General features: G+C 40.1%; 1 protein-coding gene and 1 long non-coding RNA gene across 2 annotated transcripts in view; both read left to right on the top strand.

The window, feature by feature from the left end:
- The window catches only part of TSHZ1 (teashirt zinc finger homeobox 1), a 57,861-nt gene extending 48,177 nt beyond the window's left edge, over positions 1-9,684 (top strand). Inside the window, exon 3 of the mRNA XM_048289609.1 lies at positions 5,101-9,684. Coding sequence (XP_048145566.1) covers positions 5,101-8,285 — 3,185 coding nt within the window. The 3' untranslated portion in view covers positions 8,286-9,684. The remainder of the gene's footprint in view (positions 1-5,100) is intronic.
- A 305-nt stretch (positions 9,685-9,989) lies between these two features.
- Positions 9,990-19,390, top strand: LOC125318658. Its single transcript, XR_007200474.1, has 3 exons — positions 9,990-10,222; positions 18,458-18,607; positions 19,143-19,390. It is a non-coding gene; the product is annotated as an uncharacterized LOC125318658 (long non-coding RNA).
- The last annotated feature ends 1,372 nt before the right edge of the window (positions 19,391-20,762 follow it).

Here is a 20,762-nt window from a genome sequence, read left to right as displayed (position 1 = left end):
TGTTACAGTACCTTATCTACTTTTCAGACCCATTGCATTAGAATTACAGGGTAGGCAGTTCTAGTATTTTGCCCCCCATTTTGCTGCAATTAGAAATGAAAGACACAAACCTCTGTAGTAAGGTTACCTGGTTGTCTCATAGTCTGTGCTGTTCCTCAGCCATTGTCATATCTAAGCCATTTTTTTCCACCATAGTGGCATCGTAATACAGACACACACACATGCACACAGATTTGTAGCATCTGTGCCAGAATTTTGTATGAACATTTGTATATACTAATACAGAAGATTCACAAATCTTCCAGCAGGCATGTTAACCTCTCACAATGTGAGATTTTGTATTCTTCTGTAAAACTCTCATGACTGTATTCTGGAAACATGTCTGTAAATGGTTTGGGTTTTTTCATCTCCCTCTTGTTTTTCTGTAATGAGGGAGATGTGTGGCTATAGATTGTCTTTTCTATCCGTACCTTTTTTTTTCCTAAGATATGAAATGTGTTCTTGAGTTCAGTGGAAATCACCCCCAGCCTGGAGTGCAGTTTGTGCAAGGTGACAGTGTGGGCTGTGAAAACTTCTGCAGCTGCTGTCTCCTGTTGGCTGGGTAAATATTAGAAGCTGTGGCAATGCATCTGTTGAAGAATGGTGAGCACTCACATTGTGCCACTATTGTTTAGTCACAGAGTAGGCTCTGACTTAGTGAAGAATTTTAGACCTAAACCTGTCCCTATTCATGAAACTATGAAATACGTATTTCAGTGAAAATTATTTCAGTATTCAATTCCTTTACTGAACTGTGACCTTCACTGCTTAGGTGTTTCTTCGGAATAAATTTATTTATTTGGAGGATTTAAAATCAGGTCTTGAAGAGCTTTCTGCATTTAATTTCGTACACTATTAAAACCAAATACAATCATTACTTTTGGTCCTTTTCAAAATAATTTATTCAATGTTGAATCCCTTTCTGAATGGAAAAGAATACCTCCGTAGAGACAGATTCCTTCAAAAGCACCGTTCCAAGGTTGTGGAAAGGTTTTATGTGAGAATATTTGTATTTTTAACCACATCCTTACATTTCAGATCTCTGTCTGCTTTTTCAAACAATGGATGTGTATTTATAGTGTAAATATTCTCACTGAAGCAAACACAATGTGCTGTGCTACTCACACGTACAATATATAGCGTCTCATGTCCACTTAGATTAGAATGCACAGCTTTTAACACTGCTCAAAGATGACAGTATATCTATGGGGAAGCATTGGCATCCAGAAGGCACATTTTATAGGCAAAAAAATAATAGCAATACTTAATAGGAAGAAAAGAAATACAAAATGCTCCCCCTAATTTTTAGTTGTCTGGAATTTGAAGGTTTTTTCCCCCTTTTACACCTTGCATTTGCCTCAGTCTGTCCAGATACAAATGAGAAGGAAGAGGAAAGCTGATGCTATGTTCTGTAATTTTTTCTACTTTGAATATAGTTATTGTTGAGGAGGATTATGGCTTATATCTGCACTTGATATTTTTGTGTGGTTTTGGGACATGTGTAAACCAGCAGTGTCTTTGCAGATACAGGAATGTCTGGAGAAGATTGCTAGGAGTTGCTTGGTCACAGAAGGATATGTTGTCTGAAATGTCTGTTGATCTACATTTTATAATTTAGAATCTGAACATCTCATGCTTTTATTTAAGGTACAATATATTACTTGTCTCTGCAAGTAATTGTAATAGGAACATTTTTGCTGTGTTTAAAATACTGAATTTTATTTATTTGTCAAATTTCTGTGAGAATTTTAGTAAAACATACATGTTTTTAAGAATTAACATTCTTCCTTTTGTTTGCTTCTGTGTTAGCTCTTACAGAAACCTTTTTAGTTAGAGAATTGCACTGACCTTGCAAAATACCATATGTTGAGTGTGCTGCTATTCATCGCATAAGCATTAGTAGTCATGAATGAGCAGGTATTGTCTGTATCCTATGATAACCAGAGGAGTTAAAGAGAATATTTTTTGATTGCAGTGATAGAAATTAAACATTACAGATAAATTACTCTCCTTTTTGTTAAGAAGCATTTTTTCTTTGTGACTTTAGATACATGTACAGACATGTGGGTGTGCACATCATACAAATTCAGGGGTTTTTTAGAACTGGCTTAAATTCTGAATTTGTAGAAAATCATAGTTCTGGACAATTGTACATTTTTAACCCTTATAATGCAGTATGTGTTGATAAGGGAGTGAACTCAATCGTGTAGTAGTCTCAGCAAAACCAAAGAGTAGGAAAAGTAAGTAAAAGATGGATATTTCACCCTAACACTCAGTTTCTTTGCTTTGGCAGTTTAACATGGACCTTACATGTAATTTTAATGTTTCTTGTGTGGTTTAACTCCTTTTTATTTTTATGATACAGTGCAAAAGTATGAGAATAGAGAAAATGCCATCATAAGTAAATAAAGGAAAATAAAAGGCCTGGCAATGGATCATGTAGAGTTTCTACTTAAGCAGATATTTAGATGGTTATATATAGCAATTATAAAAATATTTATTTTTGCAATTTAGAATTAAGTAAAGAGATATAAGCAAATAATTCACACAGATCCTTATCTCAACTGTATCAACTAGAGGAACATCCAGCATCTTACAACAGTTTTTTGCACCTAGTAATTAAAAATATTGGGATGTGAATATTAGAGAAAAGTGGCATAGTTGCACTGTGGTTAGTGAAAAGATTCCTGTTCATAAAAGCTCAAAATGTGTGTCCTCTCAGTTTTTAGCTTGTACTTGTTTTGGTTTTGTTTTTTTAATAAGAATGCCAGATGGTAACTGCCCGTTGTTGCGCATTTTAGGTCTCTGAGGTTTTTTGTCTATTTAAAAGAAATTTCTAAATCAGAAACCATACTCTTCTTTAACTGTTCCTCACTTTTCTGAAACTTAAAAATGTATTGTCTTTTGCCATTAGAAATTACTGGAAACAGGTGTGTTGAATGAGAGAGCTAAGAGATCCTAGACTGTAACTGTGGGAATGAATTCCATGTGCATACCTAGAGCTCAGAACTGCGGCGGTCCTACCACGCTCAAATATCTGCGGAGTGTTTCAACAGCAGCATTGCTGCAGGACAGGGAGGCTGACTGCCTTCGCAATTCTCTTACTGCTTCTGCATTCTATTCTTCATTTTATGGACAAAACACCTCTTGGAGAATATTTTCATCTGGTTTTACAATGCTTTTCTGGCATCTTCCTGGCCTTTGACCCCAGGATTATTTCTGACTTTTATTTATTGTGCTTGGTACTCACTTGTCCTTTTAAACATATTAGAAAACACTTGAGGCTGATTTATCTGTAAGGAATTGGTCTCTGATTAGAACTTTTTTGAAAACTAAACGGTAAAATTATCTTCTGAAAAAATTGACACTTAGGGGACAGATGAAAAATGCAATGGGCATCTTAAGGTTCAGCACAACCCCAGTACTAGATGGAGTATTTTCCTACATCATCTTAAAAGATCAGGCTGAAGCAGTTAGGGGCTGCATTAAGACTGAATTGCAAAGGTGAATACATAATGCAGTACTTACCGTAATATTGTTATTTTCTACCAAAAAAAAAAAGAAAAAAAAAAAGAAAAAGAAAAAGAAAGAGATGTTTCAAAGAGTATTCATATTGCAATGAAAGAAGATTCTTTTTATTTTTCAGAAAAGGCATTTCAGAATATATTAGCAACTGTGTACAAAAAGAAGCTCGACTTGTACTTTTGCTCTCCCCAGTTGAAGAAGACCTCAGCTTTGTTAACAGGATAATACATATTTTCTTCATACTGCATAGGAGCAGAAGTGCCTCTTTTCTGGCTTTCTTTCAGCATCGTACCATGGAAGGACATAGGACACATTTCAGCATCACTTGCTGCAGAGTTCGCCTGACAAGGAGGCACTTTTTTATTCAGTTACTGAAAATTGTTCATAATCCATGTTTTCTACCTTGACAATCTTATAAATGATCTACATTCCATTAGCATTGTGATTTTTTTAAGCTTCTTTTACAAAACTGGAGGGAAATGTGTACAACTATGTTTTTTGCTTTGCAATGAAAGTGTGCATTTATCACTTAGGTACATGTAAGTCACTTCTGTGAATTGAGTGCTTGGAGTAAATGTGTTTTGATGTAATGGCCATCTGCTCATGAATATCATATTTGCTGGTTTAACAAATAGTTTGATATAGATAAACACATAGTTTGGTGAGATCATATAGTTTCACAGGTAGCAATGCAATAGCAAAGTTTCATATTTTCCATAAGTCAATAATCAAGCTGCAAAGGGAATCTCAAGGTTTTTGTTTGTTGCTTTAAGAAATTAATCTCTAGCATTTACCTTCCATTTCTGACTGCCTTTTTCAAAATGGTAAATGCAGGACCCACATCAGATCATAACAGGAGGCAAACTATATCCTACCCATTTCAGAAAGCAATCAGTCTTGCTTCTCTTTTCACCTTTCAAAAATGAAAGCTGTTCTGCTCTCAGATGGACACAGTACAGCCAACCACCAGGAGACCCTGGGAACAGCTGACCTGACACTCTTGCCCTGTATGGCTTCATTAGAGTCAGGTATCAGTGACACAGAAATGGCCCCTGGAGCTGTAGCTAAAGCCAGTTTGCAAGAAAAGACAGAACTGACAAGGTAGAGTTGGTCAAGTCAGTGATTCTGAGCGTCATGGTCTGAGGGATGCAGGTCAGCTGCAACGTGTTACACATACATATGTAGTGCAGTAAACACAGCTCAGTACCAGGCCATTTTTTAAGTTGATAGAAACTAGTTTAGTAGGCTCTTTGTTTGATTTTAGTTTTGATACTATGGTATTTACTGTGGTCTTGGCACATATTTTACCACTGAAGTCAAAGTTTATTCTTCAGTATCACTGATATCAAACTGTAACCATGACAGAGTATGTGGATTTATAGGAGGAGTGTGTGAGTGATGGTGAGTTTCGGTTTTGGATGTATCTTCAAAATTTGTCTTCGTGGTTACTGTTTTTAGTGCAGAAGAGAGCCATGTAAAATGTGTGTGTTCGATAACTTTGTCTTGTTTCCCCCCATCTCCCCTCCTGTATTTTAGCATATGTTCCTGAGGAAGAATTGAAAGCAGCAGAAATAGATGAAGACAGCGTGGAAGATGATGGGCTGTCTCTGGACATCCAGGAGAACGAGTATTTGTGCAATGAAGAAGCAGAGATCAAAGAGGCTCAAAGCTACCAGAACTCCCCAGTCAGCACTGCAACTAATCAGGATGCAGGCTATGGTTCGCCGTTTAGTGAAAACAGCGATCAGCTGGCCCATTTCAAAAGCACTTCCTCTAAAGAAGAGAAAGAGGATCCTCAGTGCACAGACAATGTTTCCTATCCACAGGACAGCTTGGCACAAATAAAAGCTGTGTATGCAAATTTGCTTTCAGAGACTTGCTGGTCCAGTTTAGCTTTGGACTTAAAGAAATCTAACCCAACCACCAGCAACAACGGAATCAGCCAGAATGAAAACACCACCAGTACTGACACCAATACCAATTCCCAGAGTACTTGTGCTACCAGTACCAACACTAGTACCAGTACAACCACCAGTAGTACTAGTAACAGTAATAGTAACAGTGGTGGGTCAGGTTACGACTGGCACCAAGCTGCGCTAGCTAAAACTCTGCAGCAGACCTCATCGTATGGACTTCTCCCAGAGCCGAGTCTCTTCAGCACAGTACAGCTTTACCGGCAAAACAATAAACTCTATGGGTCTGTGTTCACTGGTGCCAGCAAGTTCCGATGCAAAGACTGCAGCGCAGCCTATGACACGCTGGTGGAGCTAACAGTGCACATGAATGAAACTGGACATTACCGTGATGACAACAGAGATAAAGAAGCTGATAAGACCAAGCGGTGGTCAAAGCCTAGGAAACGATCGCTTATGGAAATGGAAGGCAAAGAGGATGCCCAGAAAGTGCTGAAGTGCATGTACTGTGGGCATTCGTTTGAGTCTTTGCAAGACCTCAGCGTCCATATGATAAAAACAAAGCATTACCAGAAAGTGCCTCTGAAGGAGCCAGTACCAGCCATCACCAAATTGGTCCCTTCTACCAAAAAGCGAGCACTTCAGGACTTGGCTTCGCCTTGTTCACCTGAGCCAATAGGGATCACGGCAGAAGCTTCACTGGGTGAGTCTGCAAAGGATCAGAAAACTGCCAACCCCTACGTGACTCCGAACAACCGCTATGGCTATCAAAATGGTGCTAGCTACACTTGGCAGTTTGAGGCACGCAAAGCCCAAATACTGAAATGCATGGAATGTGGCAGTTCCCATGATACTTTGCAGCAGCTCACTGCTCACATGATGGTCACCGGTCATTTCTTGAAGGTGACCAATTCTGCTTCCAAAAAAGGCAAACAGCTAGTGTTGGACCCAGTGGTGGAGGAGAAAATACAGTCTATACCTCTTCCACCCACCACCCACACAAGGCTACCAGCCTCCAACATTAAAAAGCAGCCCGATTCCCCAGCAGGCTCCACAAACTCGGAGGAAAAGAAAGACCTAGAGAAAGAAAAGCTGGTGGTCACCGAAACAGAGAAAAAGATTAAAGAAGAGAGTGAGGACTCTACAGAGAAATTTGAGCCAACAACTTTGTATCAATACCTCAGAGAGGAGGACCTAGATGATAGTCCTAAAGGCGGAATAGACATATTGAAATCCCTGGAGAACACAGTGACAACAGCCATCAGCAAAGCCCAGAACGGAGCCCCTTCCTGGGGAGGATATCCCAGTATTCATGCAGCTTACCAGCTCCCAGGAACAGTCAAACCCCTTCAGCCTGCGGTGCAGAGCGTTCAAATGCAGCCGTCCTACGCTAGCAGTGTGAAATCACTGTCGTCAGAACACAACGCACTCATCCATTCCCCAGGCAATCTCACACCCCCACCTCACAAGAGCAATGTATCTGCTATGGAGGAACTAGTGGAGAAAGTTACAGGTAAAATCAACGTGAAGAAGGAAGAGAAGCCTTTGGAGAAGGAGAAGAGTTCTCCCATTAAACCCATGTCACCTGCTGCTAAAGAAAACAAGGATTTCCCAAAAGCAGAAGAAATAAATAACAAACAGCAGCCAAAGAAGAGCTCTGAGTCAGAAGTTCAGAAGGTCAAAAAGGATAGTCCAGCAGAAGCACATACGCCAAATGGTACAGAGCCACTTAAAACAAAGGTTGCAAATGGCTGTAACAATTTAGGAATTATCACAGATCATTCACCTGAGCCATCCTTCATTAATCCATTGAGCGCTTTACAGTCCATTATGAATACCCACTTAGGCAAAATTTCTAAGCCGGTAAGCCCCTCTCTGGACCCTTTGGCCATGCTGTACAAAATTAGTAACAGCATGTTGGACAAACCCATTTACCCAACCACTCCAGTCAAGCAGGCTGATGCTATTGACCGGTATTACTATGAGAACAGCGATCAACCTATTGATTTAACTAAGTCCAAAAACAAGCCTCTTGTTTCCAGCGTGGCTGACTCTGCTTCATCCCCGCTGAGGGAGAGTGCCCTGCTGGATATTTCCGATATGGTGAAGAACCTCACGGGCCGTTTGACACCCAAGTCTTCAACTCCCTCTACCGTGTCAGAGAAGTCTGATGCTGACGGGAGCAGTTTTGAGGAAGCTCTGGATGAACTGTCACCAGTACACAAGAGGAAGGGCAGGCAGTCCAACTGGAACCCTCAGCATCTTCTGATCCTTCAAGCCCAGTTTGCTTCCAGCTTGAGGGAGACCCCAGAAGGCAAATACATTATGTCGGACCTAGGTCCACAAGAGCGGGTACACATCTCTAAGTTTACTGGTCTTTCCATGACCACAATTAGCCACTGGCTGGCCAATGTGAAGTATCAGCTAAGGAGGACAGGTGGAACTAAATTTTTAAAGAACTTGGACACAGGACATCCTGTTTTCTTTTGCAATGATTGTGCCTCTCAGTTCAGGACTGCTTCTACATACATAAGTCACTTAGAGACACACCTAGGGTTTAGTTTGAAGGATCTGTCAAAGTTGCCACTTAATCAGATTCAAGAACAGCAGAATGTTTCAAAAGTCCTCGCAAACAAGACTTTGGGCTCACTTGGAATTGCTGAGGAGGACTTAGGCTCCACATTCCAATGTAAGCTCTGTAACCGAACTTTTGCAAGCAAGCATGCAGTCAAACTGCACCTTAGTAAAACACACGGCAAGTCCCCAGAGGACCATCTGATCTATGTAACTGAGTTAGAAAAACAGTAGCGTCCAGGTAAGCAGCCAGGTATGCAAGTGACCACAGGAACATTGCACTAAACTTCTTCATAGTACTGCACTAGGCCTGACCTGAGCCTCTGAAATCAGTCTTACTTTTGTTGCTGAACTGCCTATCTGGACCTTGGTTTTTCTTACACTTATTTTGTAGTTATATTTATATGCTCTTTGTCTGATCTGTGCATGGTTATTTTTTTGTTTCTGTTTTTATTTTTTTGTGAGTCAAAGTCTGACCTTTATTTTCAACATCTGTCCTTGATGTTAAGCTATCTTTTGTAGAATATAGTGGGAGACACTATTGAGAGACATTAATTTAGCCGTAAAGAAAGACACAAAGAACAATGATAAAGAGACATCCTAAAATTACAAAGTTGCCATGACAATAAAGGTCACAGAACCTGGTAGTGTCAAGTTTTAACCCTCTGAGAACTGTAATAGCATTTCTGTGCCTTTCCCAGTGACTAAATAAGTAAATAAGGAAAAACAAAATAAAACAAAAGGCTTAAAGGCATTTCATTAAAATAAAAGCTGTGTCGGAAGCAGGACTTTTTTTTTTTAATGAATGAGCTTCCTTTTTTTTTTTTTTTAATGCAGAACTGGTTTGTGAAGATATTGTGCATGCAGTCCTTGGAAGAAGGAGAGCTGTGTAGTACTCAAGGGGTTAGGAAGCCACAACTGTATAAGTTAAATAATAAATAAAAAAAAGCAAACCAAGTTGCCACTATGCCCAAATCCTCTGGATGCTGAGAATTGCCACTTTTTGGCAAAAAAAAAAAAAAAAAGTATGCAAGCTGTTATTTAAAACAAATGTAAAAATGCTCTTTTCTTTCTTTTAGTTTTTTTTTTCTGTAATATACTGCAGTTTATAGTTATTTACAAATGTTAAGCTTTGGTACAAGCTGACCTTTCTATAGTGTGCTGCATTGGTAAATGAAAACAAAAAAAAATGGGGCAAATGTTGGATTCTGTTCCTTGTAAATTGCCAGCATCAGCTTAAAAAAATACATGTTACATATCGTACCATTTTAAACTGTTCAACTTTCTTTGTACCTTCTGGCTGTATGCTTTCTCTTTTAACTTTTTATATTGTCATTTTATATTCGATTTCTGTGTATATAATGTAAAACCACACTTTTTGAATAAAATTTAGTTCCTGCAGCTTGATATAAATAGAGGAATTTTACTGGCACCTGCATCTTTCCAGATGCATGTACTTAAAGGAACTATCTGACAAAAAAAATAAATAAATAAAAATAAAGCAAGCAATGCACTATGAATTATACATTTTGATGTTTTATCATTAATATTGTACAGTACATTTTGGTTCACACAATTAAATCCACTGTTTTCTCAAGTGTAAAATAAACCCACATGCAGTTCTTGATTTACATACATTGTCATGTCGTCATTATATTGCCTTTGAGGTGTTATTCCAGCTGTAAGAGGCATCGTTTATATAATCAACCAGTGAAAATCTATTTGAAATCATCTCTCGTGATCTGTGTGCTGACGTGTCTCGCTGGAAGCCGTAATGCTGGTAACCTCTTAGAAGAGATTTGCAGCAGGTACGCACTGCAAAAGGTACAGAGTCAGAGCAGCGAGGGGCATTCTGCTCCTCACTGAGGCACAAGAGAGGCTGCAAAGCTTTTGGCCAAGTTAATTTCCTTGTGCTGTATGACTGTACCTGTAGCCATTTTCTGTGTGCGCTCAAAGGCTGTCTCCTCCCTCCCTTCTCTGGTGAAGCACCTTTTGATTTCAACAGTTTCATAGTGAGAGGCTTTGGCTCCTGCCCCTGCAGTCTGTTGGATAATACGGTGCTGCCTTTCTGGCAGTGGTGAGGACCTCAGAGGCTTTGACACCAGTTTGTACTTACAGTACAAGGAGGCAAACCTATGTTTCTCTGTACTTTTTAAATATTGCATTTTGAGGTAAGCTGAGTGCTATCATATCAGGTGTTTCCCTTAATCTTTATTTCTGTTCCGTTGAATGCAGATGTCATTTAGAATGTAAAAGAGAGCTGTCAGAGCCTTCACTTCTCTATCTCCTGAGTGCTTTGACAGTTACAGTGTATGAAAGCCTGGGATCTGCTATCCATTACACTTTTTGGAGGGGCTATTAAATATGAGGACCTAGAGGGGTTTGCTTTCACATGGTATTAGTGATACTATTATGTTATATATACTTCCGTGTACATATGTATATTTCTGTTTCTTCTCAGTTCTTCTGAAAGTAATTTAAATGTAAGATCTTTGCTTCCAAATACAGCACAGTTTGACATTTAATCTTTACCTTAGCTACAACTCCAGAAATATCCATGCACTTTTCTGTTCTCTGTAAAAACCTATCAGGTCCAGGTCAGTTACATTTGCATGGTGTTTCTAAGTAGTGCAGGAAAGTGCCATGCGGATTTTTTAAAATGTCCCTTACTTTCTTCGCTGCTAACTACCTATGTCCTTCAGGGGATCTAGCCATTTGGACATTTCAGTTCAATTACTGGATTATTATGTGCTTTGGGCCCAAGGGGTGGTGAGGAAGAAAAACAGTCAGGCCTATGGCCATAATACAGAGTCCTTAAATAATAACCCTTTGAAGTTTTGTTTACTTTCCCACAGGCCTGAAAACAAGTGATTATAAAATATGCTGTAGTACATTGCAGTAGTGTGTGAAAAGGTTGAAAGGGAGAAATAATAGCTCTAAAGTGCGTTTGAATCTAATGTAAATCCATTAAAACTGATTTTGAAACACGGCATGTAAAGTGAGTTCTCAACACCAGGTGACTCCCTCGAGAGGTGTTTATGACATTGCTAAATCCGTTCAGTTCTGATAGCTTCAGAATTGGACAATCACTCATCATCTGTGCCACTGTCTGAAGAAAGTCCTTTTAGAATAAACCAGCAGCTTTACCTGGTGGCTATGCTGATGTAACACTTTCTGCAACTGAATTATGGAGTAGATAAAAATTGGAGGGCTCTGATGGTTCACCTGCTTAAGAAAATGAAGTACAGTGACAGTATGATCTTTATTTAATTTGGATTTTTGTCACTTTTGTTTGAATGTCATATTTCAGAAAAATTCCCTTTTAGAAAAGAAATTGCACAGTTTAAAACAGAGTTGTTCTTTTCCCCAGAATTTTTTTTCAAGTTTATTTCTTCTCTATTTCAATAAGATTGCAACGAAAGTAAGTTTGTGCTTTTCTATGAGTAGCTTCTAAAGCTGTTGGATGGAACAGACCACATAGCCTTTCAGGACTGACCTTGAAGGAAAGAAACCTAGGAGTTTTAAACCCCATCATAGTGTCTGTAAGCCTGTATACCTGTTTTGTAATGTATGCAAAATCCAGTGTGTCTGATGCTTTTCAGAGATGTATAAAGCTCATTTTTTTAGCATTACACTGCTGGTGTTCTCACCTTTGCTTGTATCTGTTCTCAGAGCGGAAGATCTTGGTTTGCTTATTTTCACAGGTTTGGTTTCTGCTTCGGCGCAATTTTCTATGTTGCTGTTTCAAAGCTGATGCAAACCACTGGAAATTTGGGACACCTGTGTACTGATGACATTAGTCCTGAATGAAATGACCTTTTTTATTTTTTTAATAGCATTTTGTGGGTTATTCCCTAATATCTTCTGCAACATAACTATGTTACGGATTTCTCTGGATGGTTACACTGGTAATAATGACGCCAAATATAGTCTGTCCTTTTCATGGAGGCCACTAAAATGCAATTGCAATTAAGTACAAAGGCATAAAATATACATACTGTCTTTTGTTAGATTAATCAAGGCACAGTGCATCAGCTTTTGCTTGCATTTTCCAAAGCTATCTCAGATTTGAGCATGTGAGATTCTTTAAATAATATGGCAGGGGTCCTGGTTAGGAGACCTCCAAGGAGAGACCAGTTTCCATGTGGAGTGTTCTTGCAGCTCTGTAGGTGTTGGTCTCCTGACTGATGCAGTATTGAGTTACTCTCCCAGCATGAAAGTAGCAGGAAGTGAGATTTCACCATCTGTTCACTGAAATTTAAAAGCAGGGTCCTTTTCTGTCCATGGATGAGAACAGAATGCTAACCCAAATTTACGGGCCAGATACTAATCTATATAATATGATTCTTCCAAATTTTTGTTTTCCCCACTCTTCTGATTGAGTTTCTTCTTGTAATATTTCATGTGGCTTTGCCTAGTTTCTCTTCATCACTGTGTGTACTCAGCTTCATCCTACAGGTGGGTGGAGAGACCACATTTTGGGATGAAAGATGCTATTCTAAGTAGAAGGTGATATCATAGCTAAGTGAAAATATCAATACCCAAAACTGGATGTATTGTAAAAAAGGACAACATTTTACAAGTCTAAGATGAGGCAGATTACCAGAGGTTAGTGTAATTTATGAAATGTGCTTCTTTATCCCACATCTTCATTAGCTCTGTTTTTTGACTGGTGATACAGAAAAACTGATTTTAGAATAGTTTAGCACCAGGAGGCCAGGACTGTGAACACTGATACCTGGCTAGTGGACCTAGTTATTTTCAGACAACCAATATTAGAATATGCAATGATTATAAAAGCTGTAGACCTTCCCAGTGGGAATGAGAAGCTCAAGTTACTCTGTTGTGAAGATCCCTTACTTTTAAACATCTCTAAAGTTCTGTCCAGTGACTGCTGAATCAGGGTCAGCATGGTCAAAATGAATCTAGTAACTTTTATCCTAACTACTGTACTTGTTACCTGGGTTTTTTTCCCTTCCCTATGAAAAATAAAAAGTTTAAATTTGGTTAGTTATAGCCAAGTTGTCAGGATTTGAATGGTTTTTACTTCTGGATAAACGTCTTAGTGTAAAACATTCAGGGAAAATTATTTGTTAAAATTATTTGTTCTTTTTAAAGAAGCTTTTCTTAGACTAAATTGTTCAGGGTACAATGTGTTGACCGTCACTACAGTATAAATTTAGTAAAATTTAATATAGTGAGAGTGCACTGTTTTTCAGTCCAGAGTGGTTGTGTCAGCATTGTCTGAAGTTGCAGGTTAAAGCCTGACAGGTTCCTGACCAGGCTTGTCAGATGTAGGACACCTGTGGTTAAATGCCACATGGTCACTTGAGGAAGGAAAGTTGGAGTCTGGGTGCCTGCAACCCATCTGCTCTTGTAAGAGTCCAGAGCTGATTCATTTGCTCAGAACAGCATACATTATGAAATCTTAGAGGCTGGTGGGACATATTAGGCCAACCTTCAGGGTCAGGCAGGTGGAAGTCACCTGTCTCGGTACACATGACAACTTGTCCAAAAGCCACCTCTTTAAGAGTGTGTAAAAACTAAAGTTTGTATTAGAGCTTGTCATGAACCACTAAAGCAGAATGGCACCTGTATTTCCTACCGAAAAATGACACCCACGATGGTGGAATCTGGAAAGCAGCATGCTACAAGCCAGGTAGTCAGAAATAGTGTCCAAAGCTCCTGACCAGCAGCTAGAGGTGTAGCCACTAGAGCATGTTCTCAGGCACAATTCCTTGCTCCCCAGAAGGTCTATCATCACAACAAGAAGTTGAGTTCCATCCAATATGATCTGGGATGAAAGATTCAATAGCTAAGAGCAAGCAGTTTCTTTCAAATAAGTTCACAAGTGGAGTGGTAGGTGCTAAATCAGTTTGGCAAAATGTATTAACCTGCCAGCTGGCACATCAGTTTCTTTATATCATACTGTGTATCACCATGGTCAGAATCCTTTCACCCCTTGACTTTCCTTTCAGCAAGGTTTGGATACTCAACACTGAACAGTGATGAGACCAACTATCAGTCCTGCTGAATTACTTAAAATTACAAGGTTTCATATTTTTGAATGGCAGGATAGGTTTCTTTATCTTGGAAATGGGTATTGACCTCAGATACAGACGGACAGGTTGGGTCCAGGTGCCATTTACCCCATTCTGCAACTAGCAGATTCCATTGCTGTAAATTCCTGAAGATGGTCTCTGGCAGTTAAATCCAAAAAAGAAAAAAGAAGATTTCTGCCATTTTTTCCTCTTTCCCCCAGGAAATGCACAGTGTATAGGGACATGCAAAGAAATTTTGGTTTAACCTGAGCATTTCTGAGGAGCAGTGTTCTGTCAAAACTAACTGCCTTCTTCAAGTCCTGGTTAGGCTTAGTTTATTCCTGCACGATTCCAAAGTGTATCATCTTATTTGTTGTCATGGAAGCACTGCTACAGGTTCAGTGTCAAGAAGATCATCTTCTCCGTGCTCTCTGCCCAGCCCCCAGCATAGCAAGGAAAACTGGCAGAGTGGCTCTGCAAGTAACTATTGCTCTGCAAGGAGTTGGAGGGTGGACTGGGAGGGAGAGGAACAGGATAGCAGGGGATTTTGATCTTGATAAAGAATGACAAAGTTTCATGTTTTCAGAAATGGCGCTTCATTTACATGTCTCCTCACTCTAGCTTAACCCACCGTGTGTGGCAATACAAAAAGTGGCTCTTGAAAATGTTGCCCTTTGGCTTCAGGGTCTTTGACATCTAATTCCTAAGTACTACTTAAAAAGGTGAAAAAGTTGTGTCGTAGGTGACTTCTGTTCATCCCATGTTCCAGATGAAACTAGACCCATTGTAGGTAGGATGTGAGACTCATGAATGGTTTTTCTCATCGTTAAGTAACTGCTTTAAGTCATTCCCTAGGCATTTTCATTCTGAACTTTTTTTCTCAATTTAAACCAAAATACTTTGGAATCAATTTAAGCCAAACTGGAAAAAGCCACTTTTATTCTCTAATAAGAAAATCTGCCAAGGGCTGCTGTGGCAGGGAAACTGTGTAATGCTACCAGTGTAACTGTAATGGTTTAACTGGAAAATTCTGACAGTAAACAAGTTTTAAGTTTATTCATGTGCAAATGCTGTCTCCAAAATACACTTGCAGGCTCAGACACTGCCCACAATTGGTATATTATTTCGTAGTCCAAGGTCAAATGCACTCAGCATGTTTGCAGTGGGCATGCTGTATTAATAATTACACGCAGTACTATCTGAGTGTGTAGCGTGATGATAAAATGTGGTTGAGAGAGGCACCATATAGCACTGGGTGTCTTTGTGTTCAAGGGAGAGTTGTATTGTTGGCTGTCTCTAAAGTGCTACCTTGCTAAAGTTTGTAGCATTTAGCATTAACTGTCTATTATTTCTTGTCACCACTTTTCTGTGGTGGGATAATGTGAAAAATTAGATAGCTTTGCTCTAAATAAGGCAGAAGGTCTAGACTTAACATTGCATGGGGATCCTACGCCCCAGTTTTGGGGGGTGATGAGTGTCACATTTCATATTTTTGAGTGTGCTTCGGCAACTGGGAGTCTGGAAAAGTGCAAAGAAGAAATAGGACTTAGGAGTGACTAAGAATGGAATCTAATGATCAGCAACCATCAGATGGGTAAAAGCAGAACAAAAAAAATTGGATCTTGGCCATCCACTATGAGAAGAAAGACAAGGTGGGGAAAAGAAATAATAGAAGAATAATTGCTATTAGCAAGAGCAGATGACAGGGAATTTCAAAGCTAGGACTGAGAGGAGTGAAAAGGGAAAGGCTGGAAGGCCTGTTTGCCTGTTAGGAGACAAAAGGGGACCTAGCAAGGTGAAGCTCAGAGGGGCTCTGTGCTGGCAGATATAAGTATGCCTGAGTGATGTTTGGAAACCTGTCTGACCTCCTGCAAAAAACATGGAATGAGGCTGAATTTGTCTCAGGGTTTTGTAGTGGACAGCTGAAATATTTAATGTGAAGGCTTCACAGGATTGTCTGTTCAAAAGCGGGAGGGTCAGGGAGAAGGAGGAGAGATAAGGATGGAAGCCTGAGCAAAGAGTTTGAGTGAATTATGATGATGAGGGCTCTTGGTGTTGCATAAGACAGGGAGAGGAGCAGAGAGGAAAGCTTGGCATGGGGAAAACTTAATGGTTGTTTTGTTGCTGGTGGTTGGGTTTTTTCTCACTTCAGTGTTTCTAAGAGCGATAACTACATCAAATTTTTATTGTAATAGCAATCAGAGTCCAAGGGCCTGAGTATGCTGGTTGCTGTAAAAACACACTAACAGTAGCTGCCACCTCATTTAAGACAAGGCATAAGAAGGGAGTGCAAAAGCCATCAGAAACGGGAGAAGATGGTGCAATTTCATAGGCTATGCATGTACATAAATCGAGCGCTTGTGAGTCATTTAATTTTTAAAGACTTTATAATAGATGTGCTGCAGTCTCTACTGGCCATCCACCTAGCTGCTCGCAGTTGGCAACCTCACTATTGATATCTGGGCATCATTTTAAGTGAGCACTTAAGGTTGAGTACCAAGGGAAGGTATTTATAGTTTCAGCAGAGTAGGTTGATAGCTATTCCAGCCCCAGATGGGAATTGGGTTACATGACAGATCAGGCTGCCTTCCAATTTTATCCAATACTAGCGATAAGGGGAGGGGGGAGGGAGGACAGCTGCAACTGTATAGTCCTTCTAGGGTTAAAGATCCTAATGCTTTAAAGAGGATGTCTAAAAGAAAATTTCTTTCTGAAATAATTTATGGAAATGCCGTGCTCCCTTTGAAGGTTCCATGTCACTGCATGGCACTACGCAATGTTCTCTTTCTTCACCTGTCAGGCAAGGACCACCTCGAAGAGTCTCACTGCTGATTACTAGTTAATTGTCATTAATAAGTGACAACTGACATTATGGGGGCTTAATGCAAAGAGAACAGAAAAGAGCCACAGATATTCTAATGAGCTGACTCCTACGTGCCCTCTATTGTTGTCGAAAATGAGGAGCTGTCGTCATTGTTCAGGAGATGGGCTTCAATTGCTCTGGAAAAATATTCTCTTTTAATTTCTTTATGCATAGATAATTCCTGGTGCACTCTCTCTCCCTCTCTCCGTCTGTCTCTCTTGCTCTTTTTTTCTCTCTCATACACACACACCGAGACACACACACACCTTTCTGTGAGCACAGTGAAAACTTCCACTGATGATAGACAATATGTATTAAGGTACAGCAAAGCTTTTTAAAGTACTTTGATTTAGGCATGCACACATGCAAGTGGATGTGTGCACACATACATACAGACTATCTACCCATAAATTCAAATCACCAAGATGTTTATTTAATTTTTACAACCTACGAAAGAAGTGGGCACAGACAACTCCCCTAAGGAAAGGAACCAAAAGGAGATGGTCAAGATGATAGGAGGTGATATATGAAGTCTGGATTGAGGAAGTCCTGTTCTGCCCCTAGTATGAGGGATTTTGAAGTGATGGCAAGGAGCAAATACAGATATCAGATACAAGTACCTAAAATTAGGTTCTTGCTCTTAATTTAAATAGTAGCTTAATGACTTAATGATTTTCAAAACTGTCAAACAGGCAGGAGCTCCCTGGGAGGCGGTGGTGGCTGCGGATGCTCAACACTGCCTGCTGAAAGTCAAAACCATTCTTTGCACACTTTCGGAAAATCTCAGCCAGCAGAGGGCCAGAAATTTGGGGGAGATGATTTAATGAGGCATCACACTCCTGGTTACATTTCCTGAAAAGCAGGAGTTCTGCTTACACTAGACCAGCATGATCAATCCAGGATAAGCTTACTTCTGTGCAATGCCAGATGAAATATGTGCATACACATAAAAGAGACTCTCTACCTTTGCAGATTAGGGATAAGAAAGGTTCTGAGGGCGCTGCTGACAACCACAACCTGGAACCTTTCCAGAAGTCAGGAAATCACCCATATTTTGGAGGTAAAAATTTAGATGAAACAAAAGGAAGCCAGAGGTGTCGTTATGATGATGCCAGTGTCTACCAGTACTGGAGCAACACAGTCACCTGCATCAAATCTCTTAAGTATGGACAGTATTTGAGATCTAAATCGTAGAAGAGGAATTTCCTATTTTTGCCAATAAATATCCAAGAGTTTCCATTCTGCAACAATAAATTGCATGTCTGTACTGCTCTCTAAAATTTAAGGCTGTGTGGGTTTGCCTGAGAAGTGGCTTATCCAGTGTCTTTCAGCTACCTGCACAAAAGGGAGAGCCCATCATTTCACAGGGAATTTCATTTTGATTGCATAGCTTGAGTTTAGAACTCAAGACTTACAGGAAAGAAAATGAAAATGAGATGCCTCTCATATTGTGCTCGCAGTGAAGATATTCATTAGCATTCTCTGTCTTTCTGCCTGCCAAGGCCCAAACAAAAGATACAGTCTGGAACAATGGCCTGAAATGAGGAACACAACCAAAGCAGCCGTGCAGGAAGCCTGCCGTTTCCCATAGTTTGGGGACCTGGAGCCCTGAGCAGATGCGTGGAAGTGGAAAATGCCTCAAATGACAGAAGGTAATTTTTTTATTATTTTTTTTTTATGCTGGGCTTCCCACTAGGAAGTCAACAGATACTATGTCTTACATTGCCATAGTGCAACTTGATGGGTCCTAATTCCCAGCTCTGTATGTGACTTTGGATATGACCTCTCTGTGACTGAATCTACCCGTCTTTTAAAGAGATGAGATAATGCCTGTGTGGCAGAGAAGACACATGCTGTAATCGGTGGTGAGAGTTTGTAATACTGCGTAGAAAGCACTTCTTGACATTGCAAGTGTCTTTTCAGTTACTGCACTGTCTTTAAAATTTCCTTTTGGAGAAGGCAGTTGAAAAGATCACAGTCCAAGCCATCTCACTTCCTGAGGCAAGAGGTCAGCTTTCTGCTCTTTGTGGTGCTCCTCTACCTTCTTATCCTCTGGGTTAGGAAGCTCGCCACTGCCCACCACCAAGCTCAGTCTAGGGTCACAGCTGCCAGGGCAGTTTCTTATACAAATCTATCACAACAGTTCTTACTGTCCTCATAATTCTTCCCTTTTTGCTTTCTTTCTAGCTGTAACAAAACAGTTTTGGCAGCTTCTGGAACTTCTCTGCCTGCTGGACCCCAGAAAATCTGATGCTAGATACTGGTGATGTCAGCTGAAGTTAGTATGCTGAGCGGAGTGGGTAAAAGTTGGGCTCCTTGATAAACTGTGTTTAAATAAAACTGAGTGGTTTATTGCTTTTAATACCATTTATCTTATGAATGCTACTGGAATATAGGAAGAACTGATGGAGTCATTCCTAAGTGGAGTTGTTCCTTTTTCCATTGAGAGTCCTGAAGCATAGAGTTGGAAATTGTGCTCTGCCCTATGTACTTCTTCCCTCCCAAATGAAAGTCATTAACCTTATTTACATTGCATCTGTGTAGTAGAGACTGTCACTCAAGACCTCTTAGACATTTTAGCAAACACTTCCAAATGACTGGGACTCTGTCTGTGGTATTCTTCTTTCAATAATTTACAATCATTAAAATGACATCAGACTATCTCCAGTTCTGGCATTCTTTCCAGTCGCTGTCTCTCAGATGTCTACGTGGGATGAAGGTAAAGCTGGTTCTGTAATGATGGATGTTCCTTGCACAAAGTGGTTTAGAATAACCCAAGACATACAACAAAGCCAGAACTGGAGATAGTCTTATCTCACATATGGAGCTGTAAATTATTTAAGGGAGCGCTCCAGCTCCAGGAAACTGAGGTTACAGCAAGTATTAAGCTTCCTGTATGCCTATTTTTCTTGTGTTGGGTGGTGTGGCACAGTTTATTCATGGGTATTCAGGGGCCATGGAAATAATCAGCAAATTAGGAAAATATTTCATTGTCTGTTGCTATTTCTTATGTCAGATTTCTAGAGAACTAAGGCTTGAAGTTTAGGGCCCTTTGCATTGAATTCAGATCCATAAACATCCTCTTGATGGCTGGAAAATGTTGTACCAAACTAATAGATGCATTGTCAATAGAGATTGCTATGACTTCACAAAATGTTCCAAGTAACTACATATCATTTATAGTTAATCACATGCAAGACGCTCCGATCCAGTGACTCTCAATAAATAGCTAACTCAAGAAGCAACATGATGAAGTTGCAATGCCTGAAGTTGTCAGTGATAGCTTTTGCAGTCTATCTTGCTTCAGTTGGCACTGAAAGCTTAAACATGTTCCCTTCCTTCCCCACACATCCTTGCTTGGTACATAAAATATACATGAAATAAAGCTGGGATAACAAATACTTATATGCCCAGCTGATACCCCAGAGAAAATTTGTGAATTATCTTGGAGGGGGTTGCTTCAAGCAATAACAGCAGGGGAGGGAATGCCTCCTGCCCTCCATGGCCAGCATCAGGGAAGAAGGAGCCCCTTCACAGGACGGGACAGGGCAGGGCAGGGCAGCAGCTCCTTTAGCCCCTCTAAATTCCATACCTCTCTGCTACCTGTCCTGACAGCTCTACAGAGTAAACTAAAGCTGGTCTTTCCCTCTCCCCCTTCCCCAAGGCAGTGGTGAAGCCTCCAAAGACACGTAGCTGCTTTGTTAGGAATGGATGCCTGCCATCTCTCATAGAGGGGGCCAGTGCCTCCAGGACCCTTCAGTCACTGCAGAGCATGTGGACATCTCCCATCTGTGAAGGAAGCATGAT

The sequence above is a fragment of the Corvus hawaiiensis genome, chromosome 30 (genome assembly GCF_020740725.1).
Source record: "Corvus hawaiiensis isolate bCorHaw1 chromosome 30, bCorHaw1.pri.cur, whole genome shotgun sequence".
Classification (NCBI taxonomy): domain Eukaryota; kingdom Metazoa; phylum Chordata; class Aves; order Passeriformes; family Corvidae; genus Corvus; species Corvus hawaiiensis.
The sequence above is the reverse complement of the archived record's forward strand: the minus strand, read 5'-3'. Positions and strand labels throughout refer to the sequence as shown.